The 26440-nt window shown below is 35.5% G+C and overlaps 1 protein-coding gene across 9 annotated transcripts in view; it reads left to right on the forward strand.

Annotated features, from left to right (window-relative positions):
• The window catches only part of LOC111054417 (voltage-dependent L-type calcium channel subunit beta-2), a 312670-nt gene that overhangs the window by 130713 nt on the left and 155517 nt on the right, over positions 1-26440 (forward strand). For all 9 annotated transcript variants that reach the window (XM_039423719.1, XM_039423721.1, XM_039423732.1 and 6 more), the window contains exon 2: positions 19343-19378. In XM_039423719.1, coding sequence (XP_039279653.1) covers positions 19343-19378 — 36 coding nt within the window. The remainder of the gene's footprint in view (positions 1-19342; positions 19379-26440) is intronic.

Raw genomic sequence — 26440 nt, forward strand, 5'->3', positions numbered from 1 at the left:
TTTAGAATTTTCAAAGCCTGAGCTTGTACTATTTTAAGAAATTAGAATTTTGGTCGAATTCCTGTATATTTTTCCGCAGTGTATTCATCTATTGGCGAAAATGAGTGAATGAATGATGATCCCTTATGAGGATACAGATATAAATGGGCATTGAACTAGTAAATGCGCCTGTAGGCCAGACAATTGCTTGTGAATGTACTGCGTTTAGCAGGGGAGAGGCGCCGGGCTGTTATGCAGCCAGACCTCCTCCCATCCTTCATTCCTTATCAGGGCTGGCCACTCGTCACCATTCCTCCTCACTCCTCAATCCTCCTAATAATCATCTATGTATCTCTCTTGCTCTTCAGAGATCAGTTTATTTCATTTCGACAGTAATTCCTATTTATGACCCAGCTTATATCCCAATTCCACCCGTCGAGGGTGTACGCTCACCAAATTGCAGAACTGAGTCGTCATACATGAAGGCCTACTTCTTGTCTGCAGGTCAAACCAAAGACAAACTAGCATTATTTCATGTGAGAATTGGTCATTCATCAATTTGCTTCTGATTGTTAAAGTTAACAAACATGTTATTCCTCTTCCTTACTTCAGAATCGAATGATTGTTTGAATAAAATTTTTCATTTCGGAAATTCTATTTGAATTACGTCACATCAAACTAATATCAGGGAGGATTTCTGCCTATGGAATCATTAGAATAAAAAGAAAATTCAATATTCAAAAAATTGAATTTTTAAATATTTTCAATAATACTTATTCATTTTTAATTTTTTCTTACCTTGTTTTTCATAATTAAGACAGATATTCGAGCACTTCTGCAAATAAGTCTTTCAAATCTTATGAGAAGTTGATTACAAGAGATTACCTCGCTGGAACTTGTGATGATCATAACATCAAACGGTATGCAAGCTGACACTTTCCACAGTACAGAATATTATAGATTGAAAGTATTTGAAATGCAAACCATTTGTCATGGGAAGCTATAATTCATCCACAGTGTGAACTTTATCACTCGTATTATACTGGCAGGTAACCAGTGCTTTACATTGGAGAAAATTTAGTGCTGTAGAATCTCTTCATGTCCAGGAGACATGAAAATAAAATCATGACTTCATATTTTATCGAAATTAATAATTGACGTACCTTAATGAATAATATAATATTTTTTCTCATTTTTCCTTCGTCCTGGTACCTCCAGAAGAAGGGAGTTTATTACAGAAAATATAACAAACAAAAATGAAAAATACACTTATAAAAAGAAATCTTACAAACAAAAACTGAAGATTAATAAACAAAGCAAGAATGTCAAATGATGAGAAAATTCCTTTTCAGTGAAAAATTTCACCAGACATTTTCAACACCAGACGAAATATAAATTCTCCAAAACCTTCTAAAGAAGGTTTGACTGGAGGAGTAAAGTGTTACATTATATTCTAATAATAATAATCAATCAATAATTCATAATAATAATATAATATGAAGTGAAAGCAAGTTGATCAATTCATTAGTTCATAAGTGATGATGCTTTAATTGTGTATATCCTATGCCGTGCATGAATTATCCAATTCCTTCCTTTATTATATTATAGATTGCTCTAATGAGTTAATATGAAATATTCCATTGTGTTGTTTTTGCATAAGTTGATTCACCTCAATTTTCATATTTGAGGGGTTTTTGAATCCCCAAATGTATCTTCATCCAAAACCCAAAACACGTATGAGTAAAATTTCATGATATATTTATTCTTCCTCCAAAATGGATGGCTCACATTCTTACCAATGATATATATTCTGGTTATTATCATAAAAATTGCCGTTAAAATATAAAGTGCAAAAATAACAACATTGAACGTATGGTAAGTCAACGGTATTTTGTGAATCTTGTAAATTTAATACATCTGCTTACTCCTATTCAGGTTTTGAGCTACTTCAATTCTGTTGAGGCAAATAACTACACAATTTTTATAACCTACATAAATTTGAATTCTAAGCATTTATACCAAAGATTTCAAAAACGTTTGCCTAATACTTTGAGAGAAAATTGAAAGACGAGATGACAAGACAAGAGAGAGATAGTTGTTTCTGTCTCATGTTTGGTGGAGAAAAGTATTTATCATACGTCTCACCGGCCGAAAATCTCAGCGATAAACATAATTTACGCTCAAGAAATAGCATATTGATGGAAGAACTAGTCTCTTACCCAGCCGTTCATTATTTTTACGGCTTACGTGGAGTGGAACTTGTTCATTACATTCTCTCCTTATTTATTCTCCAGCTTAGCGTGCATTTGCATACGGTATCATCATACTGTGATGTTATTCGAGCTGTTCATCTGTCGAGAAAAAATATTTTTGGTGAGTGAACTTTCAAAAATAGTCAACGTTTGCATGTCATTCTTCACCGATTTCCTTTTCCAATGAATTCATTACATGTGTGTGTTACTGACCAATTCTTTCTCTCCCTCCATATTCCAACTTCAAACCTCATAATTTCAAATATTTGGGGGACATTAGAAATGTTTGTTCCAATATCAAAATTAGGGAGAGAAACAGTTTTGGGGGGTTTATCCTGTTGATTCTCTCCCAATCATTAATTTGATATTGTGATTATAGAAATAAATAAATAAATATGGAGTCTGTGATCAGTCTGTGAGTGAGGAAAATAAAATGTAACCAGTATTTCATCCTCTACTAATATCATTTCAACTACATTCTTGCACAAAATTGACTGAATATCATTAAGGCACATTTTCTGTCCTCGGCTACTAGAAATTTTAATCCAGGCCAAGTCCTCTTTTGAAAAGGTATCATTGATGAATTTCGCGCTTCTGAAGGAGAAGCTTTTGATACTCCTGGCACTAAACTAAATCGACCGATTTTATTATTTCATCAAAAGGTGCCACTTTCGACTGTAGACACACAACACTGGGAGAGAGTAAAGTGAATTTTATTATTGAATATATAGCAGACAATGACACAGCGGGCAATTTTTACAAAATTTGTAGAGTGAATACTGACAATTAGAATTACGGAACTCAGACAGTGATTTAAGCACTGATTGGTATTCTAGAGTGGATTTACAGCCTGAATGACTTAATAAGAACATGTATTACTATACTGAGTTTCGTTTCATCTTGTGAATCATACGAGAGTCAGAACTATTTCAATGGCTTCTATTTTTATTTTTATGATTATAATTTCCCTCATGTGCAAAAGTCGGAATGTCTTGGATGAATGAAAATAAATTTTACCTGGAAGTGATCTTCGAATAGAACAAGACTTACTAGCTTTCTTTCCAGCTTAGTATTCATTATTTCGTAGAGAATCTTCCAAAAAAATTGATACCGAATTTCGAAGTCTATTTAGAGGGAAACTTGCTGCAACACACGTGTGATTAATGAACAAAATCAAATTCCTAAAACAAGGAATGTAAATAAGTTCGAAATAAGGATGGTTGTCTTTTATAATTGGGGAGTGTTTTTGTGCCAGATTCACAGGCACATCAAAAGTGTTCTACGCCTTAATTGGCAAAATCGAATTGAAGTGAGAAGTAAATGTTCTCCGGTTCGAATCTAACTGCAGTTACGACTTTATTCAGTGTCTGGTTCATTAGCAAACGAGTTCTAAACACAGAAAAGATTTGATTCAATTTGAATATATTTAGATACGGTCCGAATTGAAATTCCAAAGTTATTTGAATTACCTGAGACAAACAGTTACGTTCATTAGCTAGAAGATTAGGCTCATGTAGCCTTATTAGAAACAGCACAAACTTGATGGGAGGAGTGAAGTCTGTCTTTATCGTGGCCGATGAGAGACGCATTCATTTCTAACAGCAATAGACGACTTGATATTATTCACATTTCAAATCTTGTGAAACAGGTAGTTGATTGAAAAACACTCTTAGGTAGCGCTCATTTTTGTATTGGAATTGTGTGACTCTCTAGCAATCTAGGATACTGTTGGAGGAATACCCTAAGGCCTTTCTTGAGTAGGAATATTGATTCTTCAGAAAAATCTTAACTCTAATAATAACAGTCAGGCCTACGTCAGTAATGGAACCTCAAATCCAGAATTCATAGAGAAGTTATGATATTTCAACATGAAATCATGATCAGGGAAGTATTTAAATGATTTTCATCACGCTTGAAAAGTATATTAGTAGTGAAAACTGTCAATGGATCATGTCCATCTGTAATCTTATTACTTGTCTTATCTTTGGAAAATTACCCTGGTGCGTTGTAACACATTCATAAGTCTGATACTTTGTATACGCTATTCCAGTTACCCAACATGAAATAGAACAATTTATATTGGCGAAACTTGTCGTGAATGGATATTTTCAACATTAACAGAACAGATAAGACTACTTTGGTAACATTTCCCATAGCGATGACCGGTTTTGGTCCTGTGCAGATGACATTTAACACAAATAAAGTAACTTGGTAAGTTAAGTTACTCGGTAAAAAGGTCGCGGAGGATTATGGTAAGAGATCAGTGCAGAGCAGGGCAGAGATCGTGAAGTGGCTGGTTACAGTTTGTAGAATGCGAGGAGGCACTCTCTGATATCTACAATGTAATTTCGGCTAATGTCGTGCTGCAGCCATGGACAGTCTGGTGTAGATAGGCAGTGCTGTATTTATGTACGAGTGCCATTAAATTAATGCACTCAGTTATACAGTGACATGTCGGACGGACGAATCAGTTCGCGTAAGAAGCGATATGCGCGCAAGGGGTTTTAAGGTGCCATCAGAATGTTAATGCTGGAATTAAGTAGAACTAAAATCCGGTCCAGGTGCGTGTCCGTTGATTCAAGTAGTTCCTTAACCCCGCTCGCATCTGCATATCATCAAAATATTCTTCTATATACGCGGCCAACTTGTTTGGTTATGAACTCGACGCCGTCCATACTCACATACCCATTCCACTATCTCATTTTCTGTGATTTCAACCTCTCACCATCTCTCTCTACCCATTACAAGCTTGCCCTTCAGAGGCTGCAACTCGAAACCTTCCAAACTCGATCTATCCTACAATAATCGACGCAATCAACAAGTGATCTGTTTCGTGCAATCGGTTTACTCATCGAGATGAGGCTTCGAGTACATCCAGTTTTGCACTTCATTAACCTCGAAACGTACCCACCCATCAACATTCCGATACACCAGGCTGATAGATTCATGAGCAATTCATAAGCAATAGTGAATTGTGGACCAGATTTTGTATAGGCTTTCAACAAGCCATAATATGCATGTGTTTATAGAAGGTAACCATCATAAAAATATAGAAATGGCCTCACCGGTCTTAATCCTCAACCTTCCATCAATGGTTTCCTTTCTCTATCAAGCCATGATTGAAATAAAATCATAATTACTATCTGATAAAATATCCTACACAACATTCAGCGAATAATCTCCAGAAAGTATTAGTTTGAGTAAGAAATCAGTTAGATATTAGTTAGATATCAGTTTTAATTGAAAATAGTTATTTGTATTTGAGAAAATGTTAGTTGTAAATGAGAAACTTAACAATTAAAAAAATCTGGTGTAGCGCACTCACACAACTTTCCTTGCCGTTATGAAAATTGATCAGCTCAATTCAATTTCAATTCAATTCAATTTATTTCCATAAAAAAATACATCAATAAAACATTTACATCTCAATTCAATAACAAATATTTTCAGGAAATAAATATTCCCCCACATAGACTATGGGAAGAACTCCTATCTATAATAACTGTAAAATAAAAAATTCTGCAGAATTTTACAGAATTTTACTTAATATTATTCTCACTCAACTATTACAATATTGGAAATATGTTATATAAAGAAAAATAAATATAAATTATTAATATTTTTTTTTAATAAACAGAGCATGATGTCGTGGGTTTCTTTTATTAAAGAATTAATATTATGTTGGAGTAAAGTTTTTTAATTACTTATTATAATGTTCAGAGTGCTGCATCACAGTACCAGAGTTAACAGAGTTTGAATCAGAATCTACATATAGGGCGAGTTTGTGAGGGCTTCTGATGCCTCCCGACCAATACCAAGCAACCATGTGACTATCTTCTTTTTGTAGTTAGCAACACTGCATCCCTCAGCCTCTTTTATTGTGATTGGAAGATTGCGATGAAGTAGGTGAGCAATACGAAATGGGTTGTTATCGACCAATGTAAAGGTAGCTCTAGGTGTATTAAACCCAAAATTCAGCATATGTCTAGTGGGGTAGTTATGGTTTAGCTGTTTAAAAATTTCTGTTCTGTACGATTTAATAAAAATAAGAAGAGTTTTAATGTAGATTTGTCTTATGTCAAGAACAGGAAATTCGGTGTAGAGTTGTTCAGTAGGAAATCGGATATTTTTATTTAGAATTATTTTGATGAGTGATCTCTGTGTGACAGCTAGTGGATGCAGCGCGGCGGCCGAGACTCCCACCCACGCCAGGACACCATACTGGCGCAACGACTGCACGTAGGCAAAGTAAACCGTCCTACACTGACCCACATTCAGCACCCTTCCAAGCTGCGAAAAGGCGTAAATGAGTTTTCTAAGCCTGTTTTTAACTCCCTGAATGTGTGAAACCCAGGATAATTCATGATAAATTATTACACCTAAATATTTGTATTGTTCCACACGCTCTATGACATTGCAACCGCAGTCCACCGACTGCAGGTCACCACAGGAGTGGAGGGCCAGCCGTCTCGGAGCAGGGTCACTGTCACTTCTGAAAAATATTGGCAGATGATTGGTTTTTTCTACATTTGATGTTAAGGTATTCTGCTCCAACCAGCGTTTGATTTTGACCAAGTCGGCCCCCGCCTGTTCGTAAGCTTCGTCCCACGTGCAGCCGGACGACACCACCGCCGCGTCATCAGCGAAAAGGAACAACCTGCCACCCGTGGAAACCTTCTCTAAATTATTAATGTATATCATGAACAAAAGCGGCCCCAGTGTACTTCCCTGAACCACTCCATAGTCGATTCCAGCCTTTTCACTGTTAATGCCATTTATACTAACGTATTGGATGCGGTTCTCCAGGTAGCTTATGAACCACTCCAACGATTTAACACCTATGTAATGCAATTTTGAAATAAACTTATGTCGATCTATGGAGTCGAATGCTTTAGCTAGGTCCAGGAAAGTAACCAGGACACGTCTCCCATCTCCAATCTCCTTAGCTATGTTTTTAGAAAACTCAAAAATGCATGAGACGTGCTCCTGTCCTTTCTAAAACCGAACTGGAGATCTGATATTATTTTCTCACGCTCCAAGTAATCAGCAAGCTGTAATTTAACACATTTTTCAATGATCTTGGATAAGGTGCAAAGTAGAGAAATCGGTCTGTAATTAGATGTTAAGTTTTTTTGACCTGATTTATAGATTGGTACCACTTTGGCTATTTTACATGGTTTTGGAAATTTATTTGTGTTGAAGCTGAGGTTAACTATATGAAGCAAGGGAGTAATCAAAGTGGCAATATTGTTTTTAATAAATTTTGATGGTATATTATCCCAGCCCGGCGCAGAGTTGCCCTTAATGCTCCCTACCACCTCAATAAGCTCCTGCCGTATAACTGGCCGCAGCCGGAACATAGAATCAGCGGCGTGGTCAGCGTCGTCCACCACAAGTGGCCCGGCGGGGTCGAGAGCCTCAGAAAGCCCGTGACCGACTGATACATAATACCTATCAAACTCATTACCTATTTGTTTGATATCTTCGGAAACCCCCCTTTTGCAGTGTTACTATGTCCCTCAAAAGCATTCAAGGGAAATTTAGATTTGCCTGTAGGCCGTCCCGCAACATCGTTAACAATGTCCCAGAATTTCCTAGGGTCCCCGTTAGATTCTTGTATTTTAATTTTATAATAATCGAATTTCGCGCGTTTGATTAATGACTTCAATGTATTTCTATATCGTTTATATTTTGAATTGAGTAACACATTTTGTGGGTTTGCTCTGGCCTCTTTAGCTAGTTTGTCACGGCGGCGTATGGATGACAGAAGACCACCCGTAATCCAAGGCTTCAATTTTCTGCTTTTTGCTTTGTGAACATGAATTGTTGTATTTTTCTCCAATATTTCCAGTATAATGCTATTGAAATTGATAGAAGCGGTATCTACATCAGTTGATTCTAATACTCTTTGCCAGGTTTCGTTTTTAAGGGAATCTGTTATATTTGGCCAGTTTATTTTCTTATAATAGTTTTTATCTGAGTTGTTTGTTTTTGAATCGCTTGAATTGATATTGAGGCATGTGATGTAGTGATCAGTTATGTCTGTCTTCAGTATTGAAGAGTAAACAGAGAGGTTTTTAGGAAGTGAGATGAAAAAATGATCTATACAGGTATTGCTTGTGGGACGAGTTGCTTTATCAATGCATGCTACAAACCCATTTTCATATAAGATATCCAGGTAGCGCTCTTCTTGTAAATTGGGGTTTAGAATGTCGCAATTTATATCACCGGCAATGATTTTCAAGCTCCTTTGATTCGGCGGCGCAGTACTGAATAAGCCCTCCAGTCCGTTGTTAAAAGCTGATAGTGATGAAGACGGGCTGCGATAAATACAGTAAATTTCACTATATATTTTGTCATTCACTATGTATTACTGTAGTACCTCAGCAATCAGGATGAAATAATAATTATTATTTTTAATAAAATAGTTGACGCTAGTGTTCACGCGTATCTCAAGTCTACTATTCAAAGATCTGAGTCAGCTGGTGACAGGACAATAACGCTGGAGACACACGAGGTCTGCTATCTCTTAATAGTGAATGATTTAATAGAATCAACACTTGCCAACAGTTTGCATTGAATAATCACATTTTCTCGAATTTCGAGCTTATTTTCAATTTTAGGTGAAAATGTTACTAAACATCAGTTGTAGAGATTCTCATGCTCAACCTTTCCACTTGAAATTTTTTGTTTAAATTGTATCTGAAGCCTGATAATTGGGAATCTAAAATCAAACTTTGCATAGATGTGACGGAGCTCCTGAAATTTTCACAGATATGGGATATGTGGCAGTTGATAGAGCTTATCAATGACTATTCTAGGTATAAATTTGATCAAAATCGTTGAATCCGTTTTTGAGTAAATCGCGAAAACCCCTGTTTTTGACAACATTTTCGCCATTTTAGCCGCCATCTTGGATTGCATTTTGATCGAAATTGTTCGTGTCGGATCCTTATATTGTAAGGACTTTAAGTTCCAAATCTCAAGTCATGCCATTAATAATTGATCACAAAAGATACTTTCTCAAATACACCTCTATTATATCAATCTCAAATTCAAATTATAAGTGATAGCTTCTCAACTCAAATATAATTGACTATTCTCATTCACATTTGACATTTTCTGAAATACAAATGGCCATCCTCAATCACAATTCATCCTCCTTCAAATAAAATTGAGAAAGGTTTAGTTGAATTAGTGTAACATGCAAACTAGCATAATTTTTTACTGTGTTTGGAATCATCTCCGCTCGCAAACATGTATCCTTCTTGAAGTTTCAAAACATATTCTAACTTTTATATTTTTACATCACGAAACGTGGTGTTTCATTCAAATATGTTTCGGTGGAAATTAATTAATCCTGTTGCTGAGATAAAAAAAATAAGGAGTACCAGTATTTTAAAAAACAATTCAATCCCACCCTCAATTCGATCCACTACTATTCAACAAATAGTTCAGATATACTGAATCATACCAGACGAGGTCAAAGATAGAATAAATCAGGAATGCCTTATAATTTCTATAATCCTTAAGGTTGGCTGCTACTCCACTGTAGACAGGTGACCTTAAATTCAAATTCAAATTCAAATTCTTTATTCTGCCAGACATTTTTTACAATGTATAAGCTTGTCAAAAAAATACAGTGTACATAATAAGATACATAACAAAATATCAATAATATATAACAATAGCTCAGAGTATGTATATACAAGTAGGCTAACAGGGAGATTGACAAGAATAGTAACAGTATTCACATGATGATACACCTTACAGTACACAACTTAGTCCAAAATTAGTTGCAGCCCTTATATTGAACATTCAAAGTATTCAGTCAATGAATAATATTATGCTCTCTCCATCAATTTGTTCTTCACAACTTTCTTGAATTTCATTTTAGGCAGCTCTTTAACAGCTGAGGAAAGTCTGTTGTAAATTTTTATCTGCTGAAATAGGTGGCTGTCCCTTGTTTTAGAAAGCCTTACCTGTGGGATTGAAATATCATTTCTATGCCGGGTTGTGTATTCATGTTTGTTTCCCTGACATGAGTAAGATTCTAAATTAGTTTTGACGTGCAGCAAGCTACTCATAATGAAAATTGAAGGAAATGTCAATATCTTCAATCTTCGAAAGCTTTCTCTACATGACTCTCTGTTTCTCAAGTTGTCTAACACTCTTATTGCCTTTTTTTGCCATATGAAAACTTTTGAAGCATGGCAAGAATTAATTACCCCATAGGCGAATACCATAGGATATGAGGGAATGAAAAAGTCCATGGTAAGCAAGTACCAAAGAATCAGAGTTCAATGATAATAGAAAGACAACACGAGAGAGTCTCTTACACAATTCTATGATGTGAGGCTCCCAACTCAAACTTCTCTCCAAAGTGAAACCCAGCATTCTGATCTGATGCTTTATATCATTGTCTCTTGGAATATTCCTTAAAGAGAAGCAGATACATTCAGTTTTGCTCTCATTGATGATTAGATTATTAGACTCAAACCATGATTTAGCAGAGGCAAGAGCCTCTGACAACGTATATCTAACATCATCATAGTTCAAGTCAGAGCAGATTAAAGATGTATCATCGGCGTAGAGAACAGACAATGTTAGAATATTACAATAAAGGTCATCAACAAAAATTAAATACAGGAAAGGGCCCAAAACAGAACCTTGTGGGACGCCAGCAACAACATCCTCAAAATTTGAGCACTCATTAGCAACAACTACCCTCTGTTTCCGGTTTGACAGAAATGACTTAATTAGTTTGAGTTCAGTTCCTCTAATTCCATAGAAAAAGAGCTTATCATACAAGATATCAAAAGGTAGGCAATCAAAAGCTTTTGTAAGGTCAATTAAGTTAGCTGCTACTATGTTTCTACTTTCAAAGCTGTGAAGAATAAATTCAACAATAGTCTCAATAGCCATTACATTGCTATGTTCAGGACGGAAGCCGTGCTGATTTTCATACAGTAACTCATTATTTATGAAATATTCATACAAATGCAAGACTAAACATGATTCAATTACTTTTCCAATAATAGGGACAATAGCAATGGGTCTAAAGTTCTCAGGCTTACTTGAGTCTCCCTTCTTGAAAATTGGTATAATATTTGTGAATTTGAAACAATCAGGAAAAATACCATCATCGAGCACTCTGTTAATAAGGAAAGTCATTGGATCAATCAAGCTGTCAGAGACTGTTTTTATAATTTTGTTGGAAAGTCCAAAAATATCCTCGCTTCTTGAGAGACTGAGATTGATAATAACTTGTCGAACCATTCTACAATTGACTGACTTCCATTTGAAACCGGCGACAGGAATAGATCTATTAAAGTTCACCAACAAGGCAGAGTGCTGCACCACTCCATTTTGCAAGCTAGAATTACTATCAGAAGATTTTAATGTTTTCGAGACATTTACAAAATAATTATTGAGAATGTTGGGGGCTATTTGAATTTCTGTAAACGGCTTGGAAGTTCCAGATTCTTTTCTGACAATTTTCCAAGCCATTTAACATTTATATTTTGCCATTTTGATGAGTTAGTCATTTGTTGATCTCTCAGACCTATCTAACTCTTTATTGTACTCTTTTCTGTAATTTAAATATCTTAGTTTGTCTTCTAAATCCACCGTACATTTCCATTTATCATAAAGAAGGAGTAGATAGCATCGCATTGATTTCAATTCACTGGTGAACCAACTTTTTGAACAAGAGTGAGGTCTGGAATTCTGTTTTTTAAATATTTCATAAGTCAGTGGACATATTTCATTGAATAAAGAAGATAATACACTTACAAACAGTGAGGAGGAGAAATTCACACCCACAATGCTGTAAAGTCCAGACCAGTCAATCTGTGGAACCGTTTTGGGCTTATAAGCCTGTGGTACTTTTCTGTAAGTGTGTAATTCTGAATGATTAAATAAATAAATAGACACTGATTGGAATCTTTTATTTTTTCTTCATTTATTAGCCTTACATATATATTTTCCTCTACTTTTCTTAGAAGACCCATCTCTCTCTGTTACAACCTTACTTATATTAAGCCAGACACCTGCATGATCAGAAATGATATCTTGCGGCAGAATAGAGACATGTAAATACTCAGAAGAAATGTTCAAATGAATGCTGTCCAGGCAGGCAGGCAGGCAGGCACGCTCCAACGAGTTGGAGCTTTGTTAGAACTGTAAAGATCAAATGCTCTTAAAACACCCAGCAGCTCTAAAGTTTCTCTACTATTCGCATCCAAGAGATTCACATTTAGATCCCCAGCCACAGCCAGCCAATCGTTCTTTCTCAGGTACTTGTCATTGACTTGAACAAGAAGGTTCTCAAGACTCTCAACAAGAACTCTGAAATTAGCCTGTGGTGAACGATAAATACATAGAATTATAAGATTGGACTTCGTCAACCTAATAGCTGATGCTTCACAAACACTATCCTGACAAAAGTTTGATACGTCAATACACTTAAAAGAGATTCCTGCTTTAACAAAAATTGATGATCCACCATAAGATGTTCGTCTCGCATAAAAACTGGCTAATACAAAACTGTCAGGTACATAATAATCAACTTCTTCTTTACACAACAAATGTTCATTCAGACACACTATGGCAGCAGGTTTTGAGCCAAGAACTGCCTCCAACTGACCAAGCTTACCTCGAAGAGATCTTATATTGAGTAGGAAAATGTTTATGTCACCTTTATAAAAAGGAGCTCTGTTTTGAGCCTTGTCGTTATTCACAAGTTTAAATCCGCTGCTGAAATGTTGCTTCCGCCACTCCTGGTGTCCTCCATTGTGCAGTTAACTGGTGAGCCTACCACCTCAGAGTACGAAGGAGCAGAGTCCACAGCGGCCGGTAGAGATGTTGAATGTGCTGAGAAGTTGGTGTTTGTGCTGCCACCATGAGGTTCCACGTCTAGATAGCTCTTTCGGTACCGCAAGATACAGTCAGCTATGATGCGTTTTCCAATGAAGTTGATATGTAAGCCGTGTCGTGTGTAGAAACGTCTACCAGTCCATGCACGTTGAACAGCTTCACGTTGTTGAAACGACTGACTATCTTCTTCAGTTTTTCATTAGCATCAGATATCGCCTGATTGATGGGTGCAGACAGTGAAAGATCATAACGGCACGGTACATTTACTAGGAAAACATGTGTATGCGTCAATTTCTCTAATTGAGCCTCAATAGTGCCGAGGTAGTCTGCATGACAGTCAGCAAAAAAATCATTTGTACCACCAAATAACACAATCAAATCACGTGCAGTCATAGACTTACAATCATTGCCACACTCAGCCATAACCGAACACGAGCGAGCCCCAGGTTTCAATGTACTAGTTACTTTGTTAATAGTTTTCTCTGCTATCAGTTCGTCCATTCTTCTACCCTGACTATCAGCAAATAACTTGATCCTGCCACCAGTATTTATCCGCCGTTTTGAATTCAGCGCCAACTTGCAGGCAGGTGGTGCCGAGTCACTGATGCCAACCGCACAAGATGCCATCTTCTCCTTATTTCCATCACCCGTTGCAGTCACATTAAACTCATTGTACCTAGCGCACATATTATCATACAGCGACCTCCATTTGTCAGACTGCTGATTACAATATGTGAGCAATTCCCCTCTTAAGGCAACGTTGTCCGCCTCCAAAGCCTCAATCGAGACAGCCATGTGCGATATTTTATTTGATAAGGAGGCATTTTCTCCCTTGAGAGACCTGTCAATCTCATTTTTATTGCAACAAATCTCACATGGATTTACAAGAGGCTCTGTATTTATAGCTGTGTTAACCAATGATACACTGTAAGGAGACTTAGTCACATTCCGATCCTCTAGTTGAAGGGTGAGATCCTGTATTTTTGAACGAGTGCTGACTGATTCTCAGTCAACTGTTGAATTTTGTTTATCAATTTATCCTTGGACTTGAGGACTGTCTCATCAGTTTAAGAAACTGAATCAGAACAAACTGGCCTCCTTAATGAACCCAAGACAGAATCCAGTGATACCCTATTTGATGGCTTCTTGATATTTGAAAACAAACGCTTCATTTTCGGACTAGAAAGATTATCTGGAGTTTGATGTTTCTCGTGTTTTTCATGATTATCAATGTAATGTTTTACACAATCAATTTTAGACGAGGTAGTAATGGTTGCAAGGCATCCAGGTGTGCAACACCGCCAACTAATGTCTCCACTTACAAGAGGAGACCTTGCTATGACCTTTTCTAAAGCAATAGCTTTTATAGTACACTGCCAGATTATCCTTAGTTGTTCTGTATTTTTTGAATTCTGAGGCCATTTAGAAACCGGAAAAAGGTAAGCAACAGTGTTTTCAATATTGAGACAAGAAGTATATTACGATTCAAAAAGTTTACAAGGTTTTGAATTATTGGCGCCAATGCTGTAGTTTACATCGCCTCTTTCGATTATTACCTTATCAGCCCTCCGAGCTATGATCACCCGCTTTCATTGGCCAGATAAAACTATACAAGAGGGAGGCAGGAGAATAGGAGCGAGAAAGTGCCCTGAGAGCGAACAAGGCAGGAAACAATATCGGAAGCTCCTGATAAGAACGGACAATAGGAAAAGGTAAAATCAGAAAAAGGAAGAACAGCAATAATCCAAACAGTCAAAGAAGGAGAAAGATAGCAGAAGCACGTCAGTTATTATCTCCAATAAATTGAACTTCGGTCCGTGCGATAAGTGCCGATCCTCAATGAAGTAAAATTAAGAGAATGTCAATAGTACACTCGAAATTTGAGTCACATTTAAATGACGATTGTAAGTTATTCACTGCAACTACTTACGATTCAGATTCACCACAACAAAAAGGAGGATCAAAGCAAGAGAAAGACATAATTCAAAACTCACAGAACACTGAAATACCGGCTTAAAATTAAAGTATTTACGGAGCGTTACAAAGCGTGACCAGCCACGGCAGACGGCTCGGCCAAACTCATAATTATTATAATGACTATAATAGGTTTGATACATTGAATGAATTTTGGAAATTTTTATTTCCAAAATAAATTCAATCAGAATTATTATATATTGCTGATTTAAATAAATGATTTTACTGGAGGTGTATCTCCCTTCAAATTATTATGAGTCTAATTAATATTTAAATTCAGTGTAATAGCATGAGGTTGGTCATGTATTATGAACAGGTAAAGAGAACATGTTTCAGAATATTATGTGCAATGATATATTTTATAATAATAAATATAATATAATAGGCCAATATAATAAATGATGATGATATTTAATGTGAAATTGTTTGAGTTTCATACAATTTATGAACAAAGTCCTTTGATCAGGAAATTCAATATTAGGATTTAATATGATAGGCTAGTATTAATGCATGTGACTTGGTCTATAAATTCAATTAAAAAATTTATTATAATAGTTAAATTTCCAATCTCAGGGTTTGTTAAGGTTCGGCCGCAATGGAACTTTGAAACATCTATCTAAATCAACTCTTACTGAATGAATAACTAATTATGATGATGAAAATGATGACTTAAAAATAATGTACCTAACTTGCAAGCGCTAATATGATTTTCTCCCACTTCACTTTAATTATTCAATGATTATTCAAGCTTGAGATTTTTGTTTCTTAATTGATATCGAATATTTGATGAATGAAATTCTTCAATCGAAGCTATGAGGGCCCTTTTACGTAGACTCACTTGAATATATTTGAAGTTCCCGTAGAGTGTAGAGGATAGCACGGTATATAGAAGAAGACGGTAGGTGTCACGCGCATATTAGTGCTGAATTTCCGGTGTAGCTGACGTCATTTTATATCCAATCATCTGTTTTTAACAAATAAGTTTCATAAATTGGCAATATGTGTTAAAAACCTCGGTTGGTGGCGATGACGCAATCTAGCTGGCTGGCCACTGCGCATTCATTTCATGACCCCTACCGTTTTCATTTAAGTACCGTGGAGGATAGTACGTCTTTTTCTCCCTCAGTGAATGGCTGGTACATATATGGCAGCTTGACTAGATTCTCATCTTTATAATTATAGGGACGTTAAATTATATAATGTATGCAATAATTTATTCTGATCCACTGAGTTATTTTTACAACAATAAATAATAAAATTGAAACTTTTACGATTATTAAAACATTTCAATAGCAAAAGGCTTTAGAAGACTCTAATCAGTCTTCATAGTATGGCTTCCAAAAGCCGCCTCTCTAGCTTCTTCCCCAAATTGAACAAATTTGCCTTCAATGGCTATCCCTAATTTTCATATATTGTTTTATGATTGGCCAAATTCGATGGCGTGATTTGACGTCATTAATTTACAAGATATAGTACTCCAAAGTACCTTATTACTCTATTCTAGACCTTTATAAAAATAAATAAATAAATTTTGATTACATTTATTGCATGCTAAAAATAATTGTTTCCACACTTGAATAAAATGATATACAATAATTCTGGCTAGCCACGTGTATAAATTTGAATTATAATCATTTCGTGCCAAAAGTTCAACGCATTGCTATTGGTCGAGAAGCACACAGCTGATTTATCCTAATTTAAATACCACCATTGCACAACCATCTTTCTCGATAATAATATTTTTGTATTTTTATGAATTAGATTTTGCTTTGAAACAATAGATAATATTCCTATAACTGTTTTTATAATAATTTTACATTAATTCCTTTTCCAATAGTTATCAATTAAATAATCATGCTTCAGCCAACAGCTGACAAGCAGAACACAAGCATAGCCTCTTGGCCTTGTGACGTCATTCAAACCTTCTGCCATTCAAACGTAAACAACTCTCCAAGTTAGTAGACAGAAGTTGTCTACTAACGTTGAACAACTCTAACCTATAATACTAATAATAACTATAACTTATAAGAGAAGTGAAATATAGTGAGATTCTACTCTTTAATAGTGAAAACGTATCAGATTGAAGCTTGATGAATCGCCAGCAAGAGGTGGTGAGAATAAAAAAGTATGTTTCTATCATTTTAAGATGTTAAACAGTAATAACATGAAACAGAATTCTTTCTCGTTTCTTGTGAAAAGTTGTCCAATGTCGATAAAAAAACTTCACAGTATTTTCAAGCAGAATCAATGATACTAGAAGATCTAGAGAACTAATCTTTGTTCAGGCATCGTCAGTGTCAACTACCTTCCTGATTTATATGCTTGGCCAATTCTTTGAGAGAGAGAGAGAAAAAACAGGATCACTTTACATTCGGGCAGTGGGAGTAGTTAGGAAAGCTGGGGAGGGAGTCAAGCATGGAATGAGAGAAGTAATGATGGGGAGGATTAGTGATGGGAGGGGAGGTATGTGTCCTGTGAGAGAAGGAAATTTTTAGTTCCAAGGACATCAAGTCTTCGTGGGTTTTATGCGTTTCTCCAAAAGTTTAAAGAAACACGATACACGGTTTAATGCCTTTTTAAAGTCAATGTCTTGAACGCGTACCAATATAAAAGTGCGGTGGTGGTTCCTCAGTATGAGTAGATTGCCAGCGGCGCATGTGTGCGTGCGTGCGCGTGCTCAGAAGTCCAAGTCAGCATCCCTTGCGTTCATAAGCGCGGTGCGTTCGTTGTACGTTCCATATAATTTACTGGGCGAATAGCTTCAGATCTGGTTTTCGGGACGCCAAATAGCGAAATCGTAAAAACCGGCGAAAATGAAAGCAAAACGAAAAAAGTCAAAAATGTTGACCCGTTCAAAAAGCGACGGGAAATAGAACAATGGATGCCTGTGCCTGTGCCGTTGCCGTTCATGCATCTTACATTATCCCGGCTCCTAAGATGTGCTCGCTCTTTCTCCTTTCATTCCCTCTTGTCCGCTAGGGAAAAAACGTCCGTCCAACTCACTAACGCACAACTAGCCGCAGCTCAACAAAATAAATCTTTTTCAATCCCGAAAAGAGTTTTTTATTGCTGTTTGAGAGCGTCAGATGGCAACAGCCGAGCAAGCGCAAAAACCCACTGAACTCTTGGTCTCTGTTGGAAATATTTCTCAGCCGTAACAGCAAGGAAGGCAACGTCAATCTCTTTTGGGAGAAAGAATCTCATATTCGTTCGAATATTTTCAATATTCAATTTTAGTGTTCGCGATTCGAACAATTTCATAACCAACTGTGACTCACTATCGGCTGGATATCGTTAGAAAATTGATAATTGCCATATCATAACAATTATTATTGTGACCACATAAATGATATTTCATATTTTAATAGAAGAGGAACAGAATATGATACAGATTCATGTGTTTAACAAAGCAGAACTCAACTCACGTTCCACCGTTGAAAATAAGATAGTAGAAAGCTTCAAATTATGATGAAATATCATGAATAAAATATAAGATATTTTCAACTATAATTGAATTGAGTAGCTTAGTACTTAAAGAAAATGAAGAATAAATTATTATATTCTAGGAAAATCTTTCCTGAAAAGAGAGTGAGCGAGTGGAACGTATTTCAGAAAAAGGCATTGGGAAATCTCATTTTAAATGCTGTTAAAATGAATAAATGACAGAATGAATTCTAAGAGAATGGATGAATAAATAAGCTCTTCATAACATCAATTGCAGACTACTCTGAGTGAGCTCTATTATTGTAACGATACAGATAATAGTTATTATTCTACAGTATAAAATGATAGTGAGATTATAATGATTTAAAACAAATTACTAATCGAAAACAGGATTGCAAAAAAGTAGAATGATAAATTATGTCAGTGAAAAAAGTGATTCAGATATTTCCATTGCCACAAAATAGCAAGTTCATGAGCCAATTGAATTCAACCCAGACTCACATGGTATATACAATTTTCAATTTTTTATAAGCTGTATGTAATGAATTGATTCAAGTGAATGAATGGATTAATTCATGTGAATTGATGGATTGATTCATATGAATGTATGGATTGATTCACGTGAATGAATGGATTGATTCACGTGAATGAATGGATTCATTGATTACAAGAAGCAATTGTGACTGTTTTTGTTTTGTCATTTTCAATCTTGTATTGAAACTTTAGCTTGTGTGACTCTCATTGGAAAGAATACGTGATTTATTGATTGTTCAAATATAAATTGTTTTCTAACTAGTATCCTTTTCTGTTTCCAGGAATCCTCGCCGACTTTGACGCTCATCTCGTCAAAGGTGAGCAATTTTCGAAACTCAAGTATAGTCAATATATTGAATTATATCTCAACATTGAAAAGAAATCAATCAAATATTCTACATTAATGATAAATTTCTAATTGCATCCATAGCAATCTTTGCATAGAACTGCATGGAGTCAAGATCTTAAAGCTCAATAAAGATCCTGGTTATCAATTATTTGATAAACAAGTAGGCCTACGGTTCAACCGTTCAAATCACATTTACAATAATTATACAATATAATATATTGATCCCATTCATTAATTATTGACTAATACTCTAGTGAGGAATTCTACTGCATCTAATAAACCTTAAATTCAAGAGACAAGACAATTCAAGAAATAGAATACTGTCTTATTTTACTCAAGTTTGACTCGATTCAATTTATCCAGGAATATAAGATAGAATAAAATTACAAATGATGTAGCCTAACTGACCTTATAGTCTGATTGGACAGAAATTTACCAGATTGGGAATTATTCTACTCATTCAAAATAAAATTCGAATTTGTAGAATTCGAAATGTGTTTATTTTACAAGGTGTGTAATGCTCGCCACAAAAATTAGTCAATCATGGAACTCTAAGTATGAGCACTCTACATTATTCATTCAACAGTCTTTAGAGATGATGTATGAGTATGAGCACTTCATGTGATTTGTTGAAATAAGAATGTTTGAGATGGTAGCATAGCAGGTGATTTGATAATTGATGCACTCTCCATTATTAGTTGCATACATTTTGTTATGATATTGGTGTTTGCTTGCGAAGGAAAATCACTTACGAATTGATATGAAAATTCACAAACCAATTTGTGTAGTCGTGATCTCCTAATTACCAGAAATTTTTACCTGTGATATTGTCAATACCATCTCATTTCAGTAATTATGCATGGTTTACATAAGATGGATCTATACAGATCTCTGAATTGCGAAACTTATCACAATACTCTGATTATGATGAAGACCTGGAACCTGAAGATCGAGGAATAGTATAATAGAACCTACTATTATACTATTGTGCTTACTATAATTCTGTGAATAAAAGGGATATTAACTATGGCAAACGTTTGAAGAGAAAATACTTTTTGATTGGAACCCAAGAAATGATATGAGCAATACTGCTTGAACTTTATAAGTTTATAAGTTAGTAATTCTTTATAGTTGGTTTATGTAATCCCAACATTGTTAGAAACATTTTTGGATGTGTAATAGACCAGAAAGTGACTGCTATAATTTTCAATTTTTTGATGGTTGGTTTTGGTTGAACAAATACAACTTTCTGTTATAAATATTTCTACTCACATTGTTTGTAACAATAATTCTTTGATGTGAAGACATTTGAATATCAAATTTAAAATAGATTTTAAATCTATTAATGATATTGCAGAAGCCGGAGAGTTGATAGGGTATAATATTATTATAGAATAGCATCATAACTAATTTTTAACAGTAGTACTTGATAGCTGCAACAACTGCACGGAAAAATAATAAAAGGTAAACGGACATTTGGACTAGGAGAATAAGTGGAATGTCAATCCAGTATTCTGTACAGTGAGCTGAAACAGTTTACAAGTAGATTGTAATAAAATGACAATAAATTGTGTTGATTTGATAGATTGTTAAGCCAATAATTCAGTAACACATAGCGAGTTGTTTGCAATTAAATTATCACTACTCTGGAGTTCTACATAACACTTCAGAGAAGAGAAAAAGGGTGAGAGGAAGACATGGAAGTATGAATCATCGAATTAAAAAGAACAGACAAATCACTGATGGGCAATGAGAGTTCGTCATTGCTTCGATCCTTATTTGTGTGGTCGGCCGCAGACTGATCCAGAGTCCATGAACTTGCTCGGTAATAAACTGCCGATGACGCATCTAATACACATTTGCGGCTTCCACTAGTATTGGTATTTCCTGCAATTGGATAAGCCCTAATTGCTTGTATACGCCAACAGAGCACGGGTCTGTGTGCTGGCATAGGCAAACGCCTCTCTGTTTGTCGGTAAACTGTACATTAATGGGCTGTTTCACTTGCGCCAATTCAGGCTGTTTTTTAATAAACTTTGTCCACATTCTCTGAAATCTAAAGGCATCTAATGATCCCATCCGCTTTTCGAATACTTGGATGACGGATTCATTGAATTATTCAAAAACGTTTACTGTGAAGATGTACAGAGAATGACTCACACAAATAGTTGAGTGAGTCATACAGCTCTTGTTACGAAGAATATCAGTTTACCACAAATCTAATGAGCTACTTGCATAAAAAGTGATTGTGAAAAGTCCATACATGACATGACTCATTGGAAAGTGAGTAATTCCTCTTGTTAGAAGTTTCCGTTTTATGAAGGAAATGGATCAATCGTGATTAGGTACCGATTCACTTGACATTTTTTACTCTTCAATTTAGTTGAATTTCCAGTATTGAGGTATTAACTCCTAGTATTTGATGATTCAATCTAGAATTCAATGAATAGAACCATAATTTCAATTTAAACCTTTCTCTTATTATTAAGCTTATTCTCATTTATTCATTTCCAACATTTATTTTCATCATGAAGAGTCACATTTATCCATTTCTTCTTTCTGCACAGATAACTCTTATCTGGTAAAAAACTTTTCTCAGAATTACTCTTGTGACTATAGAAAAAGAAGTATTCAGTTGGTTTGAATAGTTGGTCAAAACTAGGATGAAGAGTGCAAATAATCTAACAACAAATCAAAGTCACCTAGCGAATTCGGAGTTAATTTCAACTGAAAAAGTTAGAGCTAGTAACAAAATTATTAGTAACGAAAACTGAGTTCATCTGCTTCAATATTGATCAAGTAGGCCACAATAAATCGAAGGAGTTTGGGAATGTATTGACAAGAAGCAACCAGATGGTTTTGGGGCATTTGCAGCAATCCAGATATAACACAGTCCCAATTAGAGAGCAAGAAAAAGACGGCAGAACAGTGTAGAAATTCTTTTCGGTGCTTTTAACTATAGGACTCACGCTAACTCAAGCCAACGTCACAACTAAGTTCGTGTGACATGGATCTCGAAGAACAAGTAGAAAGAGACGAAAAAGGGTCCATATTATTTCTGGAGACAACAAAAACACGATAGGAGAAGCGCATTTTATGTTCTAACCCCTCCTTATTAAGGGTAAAGACACACCAAAGATCGCCGATAGACAAAAATGCCTATTCTAGTCCCTACATACAAGCGCACAAATAGAATTATAAATAGGATAACTAATGTGAGTCACTTAACGGACTCGATAGGAGGAGATAAACCCGACTAAAAATATCTTCCTTTCAAGGTTATTATCTTTGATGTTGAGAAATTAGCGTGATCAACAATTTATTGTAATTTGAAATTATGAACAGGTGGAGAATTGTGGTGGAATGTAGATGATATATCTTGGAGAATATATTTTGGAATAGTATTGAGTCCCATTTTCCCGCCGAGAGACACGTGAAAATGATTGTTGTTTCCATATATCCATGAGCAATCCCTATTCTAATTCTTTCTATGACTTTCTATTCTGATTCCATTAATACGACTGTATTATGCTACCATCCGCAATACAGTTGCTCTTCTTAAGTGATGGACCATCCTTCCACTTTTTAAACTACTGAGCCTTTTTCGATCTGCTTTCCAATAAGATTCCATCTTTGCTTCCGATCAATAATTACTTTCCCTCATCCAAATTCTAATTACCCGAATTTTCTCACCCCCTCTGTTTCAACACGCCTTCTTGCTTCTCCCCTTTGTCGCCTATCAACAATTGTGAGGCATTCAACTTTCTTCCAAGTTGCTCGGCTGCCAGTGGAGTTGTTCAAGAATGGAAGCCGTAGCTCAGTGGACCCAGTTGTTGGCTAACTACCAACTATTCCAGGCCAACCCTTCTAGCCTACTCATTCACCCCCAATTTGAGCTGGCGTTGCACTGATTTGCAAGATTGAGGAGCTTGTGCAGCTTGAATCTGATTCAATTATCAGCTATTTATTATGTTCATTAGGAGAGTTAGAGTGCTGATCAATGCACTTTATTGGGAATAATGGATTAATTCAGTTTATGAAGTACCTAAAGTAATCAAATTTCAATGAGAATCACAAGGAAGTTGTTCGGCTTGAATTGCACAGATCTATTTACTGTAGCCTACTTGAACCTAGAGAAGATTAACCATCTAACAGTTTTTTTCCTCTGAACAAGATTTGTTTGAAATTTCAGAATTACTGTTTTCAATATTGATGATTCGATCACATCAATCAATCTTCGCATTGTCAAAGCAATCATCAACCTGGTCCAGTTCTCCTTCGTTTAGTACCTATCGCATTAAATGTAGCATGAATTCATGAATACCCCTACTATTTAAAAATTGTACCAGTTTTAAAAGAGAATAGTTTGAACTTCATTAATTCCAATTTTGTTCAATAAAATATCTTCAAACTTTTTCGAATTAAAGCCCCTACTTCTTCAACCCTTCCAACCAGTGATTTACCCTTTATCTATAGTAAAATAAAGAAAAGAACTGACTTATACATCTACAGGATAGGAAAATTATGTTTGACGCATCATCATGTCTAAACTACTGAAGTGATTAACTTGAAATTCTGCATATAGATTATTAATCAACAACCTTGGATGGTTATAAGCCTATTTTCAATTCTTAAAGATTCCACTCTGTCAAGTTTCCACTTTGTCTAGTTTTAAATTCACCCTTGCAGAGCCGGGTTTCCTGCTAGTTTCTTGATAAAGAAATGGAGAAGGACATTTTTTCGACAATAAAATATTATAGTACATATTTCATTACAGATTCTAGACTGGTCGATAATATAAGACATCGATCTTTATGAATCCACATCCATTCAACCCTTCAACGGTCAAGAACAAAAACTCAGAATAAGATTTCTGTTCTTTGTTCGAGTAGAAATATTCATTAGTTGATTACCCATGAGAACAGAGCTATCGAGACAGAAAAACAGCAATGGAAAACTTCAGGACTAAAATTTACGAGCGAATATTGCGAAAGGTCTATTATGAACATCACAACGTGTCCAAGTCTCCCATTTTCGAGCAGAAAAAGACTAAAAATTTAGCGGGTAATGCTGATTTCGGGAAGTGCCGAACTTCGTCTAGTTATATACCTCCAACGTCCACAGATTACTGCTTTTTCTTTTCCACTTCCATTTGAGAGAACCATAAAACTCTCATTAGAAGAGGCCTTCCCTTTGTTTATCGCTCCCTTTTCGGAGCACAACCAGGATCGTAAACCACGGAGAATAAAACCGGAAGAGAACAGCCCTCAAAGCAATCAACCCGTTCAAGTTTTTCACCGCTAACTTCTCATCATCATAACTTCACAAATAGACAGACATCTTTGCTCATCACATACAACTGTTCACAATCCAATCCAAATACTATAAATGGTCATTGAGTATGGTATTGGTGGAGAAATATATAGATTAGACTAATCTATAGATAGATTGGACTAATCGTGATTTTCATGGTTGAGATAGTCAACAGCACGAAAAACATTCAATCCCTCATTGATTTTTTTAATAAAATTCAGTTTTTGGTTGATTTTCATGAGAAATGTATACAGGGCAATTATTATTTGTATGACGATTCCGTAGAAGTACTCTTGGTTGGAAAAAAAAAAGAATTATTAAGGAAACAGGTATTATTAAGGATTGATTGAGAATCAGGCATAAGTTGTAGAAGCGGGAAAAAAATATCAGAGGGGACACAAATCAAAATAGAAACCAATTCAATTCAATACATTATCACAATCCAGGGAATGGTTGAAATATAGTTAATACATTTGAAGAAAAAGGGAGAAACCAAAAAGTATTTTTAAATGGGAAATATTAGGACTAAGGAATATAGTAATAATATTCTTCAACTCCAACTTAATGTGATGGTGGACAACTGAGAAATTTGAATACAGTGAGAAAAGGAATTAGATGTGAATAGTGAGGAAACAAGAAAAAATACTGTAATAGTAAAAAGATGTCGAGAATGGAAGGAGGATGAGGAGGAGAAGAGGAGAAGCAGTCTACAAGTTGCTAGCAAAGCAGTAAATTCCAAGCGAGGATCGTTATTTGTTAACAGGAGATAAAAGAAGGTATTTTTCGCTAGGAAATTTAGTACCCGATGTATCAGGATTTTTTATTGACAATAAAATACTGTTCGATTTGAGTCCACTAGTAGACAACTGGTCCTCGAGTTCAGTGGTGATGGCTCGGAAAAATAAACCGATTTGAATTTGGGGGAAACCGGTTTGGCTGAATACGGTTGCCAAAATCCATTGTCCCAATGCTGGGCTCTTTCCGAGTTCATTAAACCGAATTGCCCCAATCATATTAATGTATGATGATTGCATTTATTACGAGTCCTCCATTCGCAGAGATTGTGGCCAATCAAAGCGGTTAATGAAGGCATTCTGGCCAGTGATGGCCTACTGTCAGCATTCATTCCATTCTTCAAATAAAGTAATCGCAGAATTTAAGGCCACCATTGGTGTCTCTGAAGATTTTCATTGAGGAAATGTAGAGAGAACTTCCCACTAAAGCACGTTTCCAGACAAAAAATCAATTGCCAAGTTTGTTGGCATCTCACTAAATATATCCAAGTTTTTCTCATTCATTTTTACAAGGATAATAATTGATAGTTTTGGTATAAATAGAATCACTAGTTCTATTTTATTCTCTTTGATGATATCAAAGAAAATAAGAGGGTTCAAGTTTTTGTATATCTGAACGAGTGTGGTGTCATGGTATGGAAAGTTTACAGAGTTTACTCTACTCACAATTTTCATTATTCTCAAAATTTCTAAGCAGGATGTGAATTTATTGAAGAACTGGGAAACTGGAATAAATCATGGTTTCCAGTTTTTGTTCTAATATGAAATGGAATTGATCGTTCAATCTATATATTATGGACGATTTGATCACTGAGTTGGAAAGATTTCATCATGATAATTTACAGAGAATCTCTTCATAAAGGTTATGTTGAGAGGTTTGTACACTGTACGGAGTACAAAGGGCTGATCATTTGTAGAATTGT

The sequence above is a fragment of the Nilaparvata lugens genome, chromosome 3 (genome assembly GCF_014356525.2).
Source record: "Nilaparvata lugens isolate BPH chromosome 3, ASM1435652v1, whole genome shotgun sequence".
Lineage (NCBI taxonomy): Eukaryota > Metazoa > Arthropoda > Insecta > Hemiptera > Delphacidae > Nilaparvata > Nilaparvata lugens.